Source organism: Nannobrachium achirus (assembly GCF_963921795.1).
Source record: "Nannobrachium achirus genome assembly, chromosome: 3".
Lineage (NCBI taxonomy): Eukaryota > Metazoa > Chordata > Actinopteri > Myctophiformes > Myctophidae > Nannobrachium > Nannobrachium achirus.
The window spans coordinates 64,524,604-64,534,603 of record NC_137812.1 but is presented as its reverse complement, the minus strand read 5'-3'; the positions used below and the strand labels follow the sequence as shown (position 1 = coordinate 64,534,603).

Here is a 10,000-nt window from a genome sequence, read left to right as displayed (position 1 = left end):
ACTATGTAGCACTCTGAGATTCCCCGTGAATTAAATAAAAAGTGCAACACAAATAAAACACATCATTATTATTCCATATCATATAGACCTTTTACTCGCAACAGAGCATATCTACAATGTTGTATCACAACTCACTTGCTTTAATGTAAACTACTTTTACAACACTGGTTGTGTGTGCGCGTGCTGTTGTGTCGTGGACATCTGCAAGCATGCGTGCATGCACATGGTTGTGTGTGTATGTGTGAGTGTGTGCGCGTGCGTGTACCTCCTCCTGGTAGCTGGTGCGGTAGGCAGTCTCCAGGGGCCTCTCTAGGAAGTTGAGGCTGATCTTATTGATGGGAGGCTTGAAGAAGTAATCTTTCATCAGGCTAGGAATCAAAGGCACAAATAGATATAGATCAGTGGTTCTCAAAGTGGGGTCCGGGGTGGGAGTTCCCAGCTAGATGATAGATAGTTAGGAACCAAATGGACCCTATATGGGTCTGTAACTCAGAGAGAGTACAAATGAAACCAATGTACACTCTCTGAGTTAAAATAACGTTGATTTTACAATATATATTGGGGTCCCAAAGATAGAAATGCCATTAAATGGGGTCTGTAGCTTAATGTACTGTATGGCAAACTTGGGGTCCTTGAAATTAAAATGGTTGAGAATCACTGCTATAGAGCCGTAAAAATATTCTCTTATGGGGTCCCTGGCGTATCTTTTCACATAGGGGGTCCACAGGCCAATAAGTGTCAATTTGAGGGTCCTTGACATGAAAAAGTTAGATAGCTTTTTAGGGATATACTGTTGCAGGTGTCCAAAATAGCAACTTTTGCACTTTTGTTAATGATATTACTGACATAAATCGCTTGTGTACTGTATGCTGGAACACCACAATCCTGATCGTACTGTATTTCTAGAAGTTATGTGCAAGTGTGCAAACAATCTTGCATGTCCTCCCGACTCCGTACAGGCAGACATCTCTAGCCAACTGCCTATCTATCGCCTGCACTGACCTTCACCCGAGGATACGCCATCGGTATCCAAAATGTTCATGCCCCCACAACAGTTATGCAGGTGGCGATAGTCCCTCCAGCCGCCCGCCTCCCACTCTCCACCGCTGTTCTCTCAATGGCCTTTTCATTCCATTTGTTAAGCACGATTTATACAGCATTGTATGGTATTGCTGCGGAGCGAAAATATATACGCAACACGTTGTGAGCTTGTAGATCAGGTGACTCTGATACTGGCGTGCGAGAGAACATCAAATAAGCATTAGACTGTAGCAGATGGCCATGTCTCTACAGCAAGCTCCAAATTGCAATGGCAATTGCCATTTTGGGCCCCCAAAATACTGTATTTCTAGAAAACTACCGACTGGATTGCCAGGGAATTTGGTGTCTGCTTTCACGCTCCCTAATGGATGAACAATTTGGCGACCCCAGTGTCTTTACTCTAGAAGGGGACATGATACCAATGTGCATAACTTCCAAACAGATGCACGTGACAACACAAAGCGCTGTGGGATTGTTTGTCATGGGGCAAGATAGAACTGATACATTCTTTCATTCGGTCGGCCTTCCTGGAACACACGGCCCCTTTTATTCCCCAACGTTTTCACAAATGTTTCCAATGGGGGCCTTGTGGGCTGTTGTTGGACTGGGCTGACCACCCGGCCTAGGGCTGTCACAATTATTAAATAATCGTCTAATCGTAATTATTTGACATAATCGCAATTATTTTGTGATAATCAACAAAATCGTTTACATGTTGAAATTTTTTTTGTAGAGTATATTATGTTTAAAAAAAATAAAAAAATAGTGGAAATAGCAGATCTACAAGCTCACAACGCACCGCGATGCGACGCATTGTGAGCTTGTAGATCGGCTATTTCCACTATCAATGTTCTTTTTAAAGTGTAAAGTTGTCAAATATGTCCTTCATTTCTTTGTATATTTAGGTCATGTGTCATATCTGCCATGTGCAACTTCAGAGCCTACAAGCCAAACAGAAATGTAATTGTCAACGACAAAAACACAATTAAATTGTTAATCGCAATTATTTGAGTGACAACTAATCGTCAAGTAAAATGTCATAATCGTGACAGCCCGCCCTATACTGTACAGATCCAAACATTGGGCCTCATCCACAAAGCTCTTTGTAAATTAGATAGATAGATAGATACCTTTATTATCCCAAGGGGGAAATTTAGTTGTCCAGTAGTAGCACAGCAGTATACAGTTATTTACAAAGTTACAGAGACGTAAGAAAGATAGAATTGCTACTATAACACCATAAAACACCATAACACCATAAAAGGCTCAGAATATCCAACGTGAAAGCAATTTCACTGTGGATAAGCACTCTGTACTGTAGTACAGTACATGTTGTAAATCTGATGGCACGCACAGTTCGCGAATGAGGGCCAATGCATCTTTATAATACATGTTGATGAAGCAAGCGTGATTCATGAACCAAGTGAACACTTCATAACATTCTGTTTCACTGCGGCCACAGACTAGATGGCTATGAAATCTGATTTGCATTACCTTACGCAACTCATTTATTATCAGATTGCTTGTCAATAACAAATATTGTGTTGTTCTGAATCTCACATGAACAGATTACAAAACATGTTTATTTAAATTTCCTATCAATATAATAGTGCAGGGGTCTTCAATGTTTTCAGGCCAAGGACCCCTTAGTTGAGAGAGATGAAGCAGGGACCCCAACAACCTTCTCATAGATTCCATATAGTTTCATTGTTTGACAGCACAATCATCAGTGTATTTTGGATTCATGTCAATTTGTGTTTTCAGATATTTAACCACTTGAACCGTCAATACTTACTGTAATAAACTTGACCTTTCACTCTGTAATTAGTCGTCTCTTTTTCCCCCCTACACCAAAGCTCTTTGCCAAAAAATAGCTGATCTACAAGCTGAGCTTGTAGATCTGCTATTTTTGGCTGAAGTTCTCACAATATAAGGACACTAGGGATCAAGTGGTTAATATAAAAAAGGAGAAAAAAGTTTCTACCACAAAGATTTGGAGGACCCCCTATAGTAACTCTGAGGACCCCTTAGGGGTCCCAGACCACCTGTTGAAGACCCTTGTAATAAGTGTTTGATTTGGTTTGTATTTTCTTTTCTTTGGTTTTAATACAGCGCACGTCGTAGACATAGGACAAGGAAAGCCATTGAACTTGTTCAGAATTCTCCAGGGGATTAACTGCAGAAGAATTTACGGTCACGTTCACTATAAACACAAACATAATAAATTATAGCCCACAAACACACACACACACGCTTCTGCTGTGGTAACATGGCAGATACGGGAGCCTGTTCCTCTACTTTTCCTTTCTGGTGTCTATAACATGTTCTGTTGATACGGGCACAGTATTGAAACAATAGCGACAATGAAGCAGTTATATAAATAATGCTGGTATGCTGGCACACAAAAAGAATAGCTGGGTTCATCGCAGGCCGTCAAAACAGCCACCTAGTCATCATCAATCAGTGCGACAGACAGGCCGTGTCAACATGTCACTTCCGAACAGCAATAACATTTCTTTATTATTTTTTTATTATTATTTTTATCCCACAGTTTTGCAACCTATTTTCTCACCCAGTGCCAACTACCTAACCTCTAGTCCTGGTTTCCGCTCTCCCCCTGCCGCACCAGGGGAATTGGGGAGCACCTGGCTGGCTAGGGGGAGGTAGTATAGAATCCAGGGCTACTGCATGTTTTTGTGAGGGTATCAACCCTAGGAGACACGGGGAGAACATGCAAACTCCACACAGAAAGGCCCTATCGCCAACCCCACCTAGGGTGTGGGCGCTGATGACGCGGAGGGAGGAACACGCCCCCAGCGCCCACAGCGTCCCCCGGCGGGAATCGAACCCAGGACCTTCTAGCTGTGAGGCGAAGCGCTAAACACTGCGCCACCGTGCCCCTCGAACAGCAATAACATTTCGATAAACGCCGTCTCACCTGTCTTCCTTGATAACGTCCACAAAATGGGCGTCGCTCTTCTCCCTGAAGTCCTTGGCACGAAGCGGGATGAGGGCAGAGTGGTCCATGCCGGCGCCCGTGGCCCCCGCCGCCGCCCCCGCCGCCGCCATGCCCAGGCTGATGCCAGTGCCCGTGGTGCCCGTGCTGGTCTTCTTCTCTCTGTCCTGGAGCGTGTCGCCCAGGGAGCTCTGGCTGGCGCGCACGGGGTCCTCCAGCGAGGGGCTGAGCAGGCCGTTGAGTGCCCTCGGGCTGTGGCCTGGAACCAACTGGAGAGCCAGGAGGAGGACCAGTGGTGTCAGTTCAGCCAAGGCTAAAGGTATGGCAACATGGCTGGTGTCTTGCACGCGCGCCTTCGCGCACGTGAAGACACCAGCCATGTTGCCATACCTTAGCAACAGGCATGACAATTTTTTTTTCCTGTAGCCAAGGTATGGCAGCTATCATACCTTATAATAATAATAATAATACATCAAACTCATTTAGCGCTTTTCATGGTACTCAAAGTCGCTTTACAAAACAAATAAAAACAGCTTTATTAGGACAATAATTAAAAAGGCTAAAAGCTAAAAGTACATTAACAGGAGCACAAAATATTAAAAGCTGAGAGGGAGAGTAGAGTTAGGTAGGGAAAGCAAGTCTGAAAAAGTGGGATTTGAGGGAGGCTTGCCATACCCAATTGACGCCTCTGAGGAGGACGGGGAGGAGGAGGAGAAGAACAAGAAGAAGAAGAAGAAGAAGAAAGGTGAAAAAAAAGAAGGACAAAAAGGAAAAGAGAAAAAAAGAAGAAGAGAGAAGGGAGGAAGGGTTTGTTGGGTGGAATGAGTGAAATGCAGTCATGCTGACTCTGTGCGCGCATACCGTAGGCCCGGTGTGTGTGTTTTACCTTGGCACTGCCCGTCTTGTGCTCCTCCTGGCTGCAGCCGTTGAGTGCGGCAACTTCGTCGCTCTGCTCTCCGGCCGGGGACAAAACCACACTGCAGGACACACAGGAGGACTAGAGGGAGTATGAAGGAAAGAAAGAGAAAGAGAGAGAGAGGGAGAGGGAGAGAGACAGCCCTGGTTGTTAACAAATGAAAGTCATGAGACAAAGAACACATGAAGTCAGTTTGGAGGCTGTCTGAAATACTGGCTGTCCATTGCGGGATGTTCTAGAAGGTTTAACCCGTTAGTCCCTGTTTTATTCTTTGTGTCGTGCACGAGCCGTGTTGCGACATGTAACTTGTGAGCACTTATATGTGCTCTTTTGGTATTTTGTTTTAGAAAAGGTTTTCCTATAATGACATGCCCAAAATAGGGACGCCACATTGAAAGTGGTGAACCGGATGAACCCTAGCATCCCAATTCTAGGCATGTCATAATAGGCAAAGATATTCACCAAAAATAGGAAATCTAGATGCTCGCAACGTGGCACGGCACGGTGCTTTGGGAGCTTGTAGAGCAGCTATTTTCAAGTATAGTATCAAGCATAGACCCCTGGGGATGGTGTCCCCCAGGGGTTTATACTTGATGATTCTTTTTTTTTTCTTTTTTTCTTTTTTTTTCTTAACAAAAAACTATACATAGGTTTTAAGTGGTTAAATTACATGAATCCAGAATATGGCATTGCTCCATTTGCTCCATGCAACTAAAATGTATAAATGTACTTACTTAAAGTACCAAAAGTGGAAAGTACTCGGTAGTAGAATGTCCTATTTGAAGTTTTCAAATACAAATCTTTAGAAAACAACCGATCTACAAGCTCACAAATCGTGACGCATTGTGAGCTTGTAGATCGGCTATTTTCAAATGGTCGAAAATGTATATAGGGCTGAAGTTGTCTTAGCGCGAGACCCGGCAGAGAAGCGCCACTGAACGGTGAACGAATCATGTTGAACTGATCATTGCCGTGAACGTGAACGAAATGATTCGTTCACGGAATTGAACGGTTTTGCCCATCACTACTCACCACGGTCCCGTCTGCAGCTCTGTAGGGAGGGAGGGCCTCAGCGGCCTGTGCTCCCCCAGGAATGAGGTCTGGGGTGTGGGGCCCGGGACAGGAGGGAAGCCCCGCGCCACCACCCCTCTCCCCACCTGGGAGGCCCGACTGGGGGCACCCACACTGGCCGTCCTGCTCCACCTGCCTTCCAGAGATGAGGTAAGTCTTCAGTCCTGAAAGACAATAAAGTAAAGAAATAAATGACGTTACATATGTTTTATATCCACAAGTTTCCAACGTTCCATCGTGCCTTGCGCAGAAGGTGTGCGGCAGTTCCGGCGTCGCAGCCGTGAGGAATCTACAAGCTCACAACGGTTGCATCTGCGACACGACGTGAGCTTGTATGTCTGCTGTTCTCCGGATGTGTCTCACACATAATTCTACAGTAAATTCTCACAGAAAGAGGTGGACACTGTATGTATGTACATGTATATATATGTTTATTACGAACACTGTAATTAGTATGTATGTAAATAAGGAATATTTTTGAGTGTTCATTCACTATGGAACTGTTTAACTGTTAACTGTTGAGTCCATAATTATGCAGAAAGATCGAAATAAACAGACTAAACTAAACTGAATATTCGCACAGTCATATAACTAATATACATTATTAAGCTAATACTCACAGCCGTTTGCACACAATTTGTGCTGGAACTTTTTACTCACTCTGCCTTGTTCACACTGTACATTCAGAAATGGTTGCTTCATTACTGACACCCCAAAAACTATGTATTAAATCACATTTGACCAACAGTAACTGCACTGTCAATTTAATAGACTTTTTGGCAACACCTATGGCCTAAGGTTACACAGTATACCAGATAAAGAGTCATGGTAACAAGCAAGCTAACTAGCCTGTTATTTGATGGAATCCTGAATGAACTATATTTCATAGGGACTATAAAGGGACTATAAATGACAAAATCATAATCTGCTGTTTTCCATGTATTGATAAATATTTGATTTATAGTAAAAACTAGTCATATAAAAGTATTAACACACTTGAGGTGGTGCTATTAGGCTATGATAAAACATACAAAACCCTCCCTCATCTGACATTGCTTAATAAATCCATAGAAGTTACAAAGTGCTTTGCCTCCTCGTAAAACGATAAAGATTAAAACGATAGAAGGCAAATGATACAAACGGATGCACTGTTAGCCCAACTCTGTTGAAAACAGTGGTATCATTGTCAACCCTTTAGATCCAACAGAGCCTCTCATTTAGTGCTAAACCTACAAGCCTATAGGCTGAATTATAACTGTTTTGCTTGCCGTTGTCGCACACCAAAAGTAGACAGCGTACAATAGCATATTGCGAGGGAGCACACCACACAAGATATGGGGCGTCCCGGGGGGGGGGGGGGGGGGGGGGGGGGGGGACTGAGATACTAGTGGAGGGTCCTGGAATTATTTTATACTTTAGCTATTGAAAAATAGCAGTTCTACAAGCTCAGAGCGCGGCCGCGCTGCGAGCTTGTAGATCTGCTATTTTTTAAAAGTCGTGAAAGTCGTGTGCAAATCTTTGAATATAGGCCTATGTATTTTTTAAGAGAATACATTTGTAACTCAAATTTTGCTTCTAGGGGGTCCCTGGAACTGAATATTTTGAGATGAGGGTCCGAGGCCAAATACATATCATTTTGGGGGTCCTTCACATGAAAAAGTTTGAGCGCCACTGACATAGAAACATAGGTTTTTCTAAAAACCTTAGAAGGATTTGAAATATTCAAAGACTTGCACAAACTTTCATGATTCTTCAAAAATAGCAGATCTGCTTGTATTTCTGCTATTCTTCAATGGTTAAAGCACAAAATAATGTCTGTGAATCCTTGTACCCAGGGCCCAGAAGTTATGTCCATTTCAGTCATACAGATCGATGTAGGCCAAAGCAATAATGATTCCGAGGCACTCGACATGTATAGAGTGCAACAGGGGTCAAGTTGACTGCGTTCTTTCCGTATCTCCATTCTGCGTGCTCCGCTCAACCAAGCCATTCAGACGACAGACAAAAAAAAGAGAGAATGGAAACGTAATCCTGGGTGTTGCGCATAGTGTGTTTGCACAACATCCCAAAAGCCTCCTCTAGCCCTGTTCACACACAAGTGCAGGGCCAACAAGGAAATACACAAATATAGGATTAGAATGATGGCCCGGGGCCAGTCTCTATCAGCCTGTCTAAACACTCTATAACCAGGGTAGCAGGCCTCGCTGTTCAAACACACACCAGCAAGCTAGCAGAGCCAACCTAGCCGTGTGTCGCATGCTGTCACAGCTCAAGTCTGGATGTGCTGGAATTCTTTGAATGAATGAATGAATGAATGAATGAATGAATGAATGAATGAATGGATGAATGAATGAATGTCTAGGGCTGTCACGATTATGACATTTTACATGACGAATAATTGTCTCTCAAATAATTGCGATTAACGATTTAATTGTGTTTTGGTCGTTGACAATTACATTTCTGTTTGGCTTGTAGGCTCTGAAGTTGCACATGGCAGATATGACACGTAACCTAAATATACAAAGAAATGAAGGACATATTTCACATCTTTACACTTTAAAAAGAACATTGATAGTGCGAATAGCCGATCTAGAGCTTGTAGATCTGCTGTTTCCACTATTTTTTTAATGTTTTTTAAATGTTTGAACATAATATATATAACATAAACATATTTCAACATGTAAACGATTATGACGATTATCACCAAATAATTGTGATTGTGTCAAATAATTGCGATTAGACGATTATTTAATAATTGTGACAGCACTATGAATGAATGAATGAATGAATGGACAGTGGCCAGAACTGACAATCATTTATTTCATTCAATGCTTGCTACACACTCCAATCATTGTCCCTCACGTTTTTTTTTCTTTCCATATCTTTTCATTTGTTTGCTTTAAAGCCTGATTCATGGTTTGTCACAAGGCTGTTTCACGCAGAGACAATAGCCGATACACAAAGCTCACAAGGTGCTGCATTGCAACACGTTGTGAGCTTTAGTTCGTAGATCGGCTATTGCCGGCGGGTGACACTGCCGTGGTGTCGTATAGGGATGTGCAAAGAATGTTTGAGAGGCAGGGGCTTGTGGGGCGCTGCGACGCGTTGTGCTGCGACGCGTTGTGCTGCGACGCGTTGTGAGCTTGGAGGTCAGCTATTTTCGGTACTTGATACCACACTGAACTAAGCATTATCAAGTCAATACTGGAGATGTGGCGGCAATTCTTTCAACATAAGATGCTGCGTTCAAGTTCAGGAGAGTTTGGACAAGACAATTTCTCTTCAATGCTGCCTTCAGGTATGGCATGGAAAGAGGGCATTTGCGTTTCTTTCACCATGATAAAAACAGGATTCATGGTCTGGAGAGGGCTAGGGTTAGGGTTAGGGTTAGGGTCAAGCCCCAATTTCATGTCTATATGTGCACGTGCCTGGTGTCATACGACAGATAATAAACGAAGCACTAGCCTCCTCTCTCTCTCCTTCCTCTTGCTCTCGTCCTCTCTCTCCCGTCTCCATTCTTTCCATTTGATCCTAAATTCTCTATGTTCCTCTTTCATGTCCTGCTCGTGCGCCCACAATATGACTCTCCACGAGTGATTTCTATAAACAATCGCTGTTCCAGCAGTTGCCAGCGCGTCTCCGAATCTCACAGCTCTTTCTGCTTCCTTGGTACAAACAATGAATTACTTGGCTGTTTGAAAGGTTCTGTGTGTTCCGACGCAAGACTTCAAACCGTGGCACAGAGACATGGCGTTGCTGTCCTCAGGTTCCCAAGCCCAGAATAGAGACTTGAGGGACAGAGTAGTGTGTTCCAACTTAGCGATCGTTTCCAGTGCCAGACAGATGACAAAGGCCACTATTAGGTCTCGCGCACGCAACGGTGAGCGCACACAGACGCAGACAAACACACACGCACATAAATAAGGGACCAGTGATTCTTTGTAACGCACTCTCTTGTACTCTCTCTCTCTCTCATAGTCAGGGGCGTCGCACCAAATTCTGGGCCCTGGGTACAA

At 43.5% G+C, this 10,000-nt stretch overlaps 1 protein-coding gene across 1 annotated transcript in view; it reads right to left on the bottom strand.

Annotated features, from left to right (window-relative positions):
• The window catches only part of LOC308282396 (adenylate cyclase 9), a gene marked incomplete at both ends in the record, with an annotated part of 54,872 nt that overhangs the window by 11,053 nt on the left and 33,819 nt on the right, over positions 1-10,000 (bottom strand). Inside the window, 4 exons of the mRNA XM_080722741.1 lie at positions 266-368; positions 3,980-4,266; positions 4,884-4,994; positions 5,946-6,148. Of these exons, the coding sequence (XP_080578867.1) occupies positions 266-368; positions 3,980-4,266; positions 4,884-4,994; positions 5,946-6,148 (704 nt within the window). The remainder of the gene's footprint in view (positions 1-265; positions 369-3,979; positions 4,267-4,883; positions 4,995-5,945; positions 6,149-10,000) is intronic.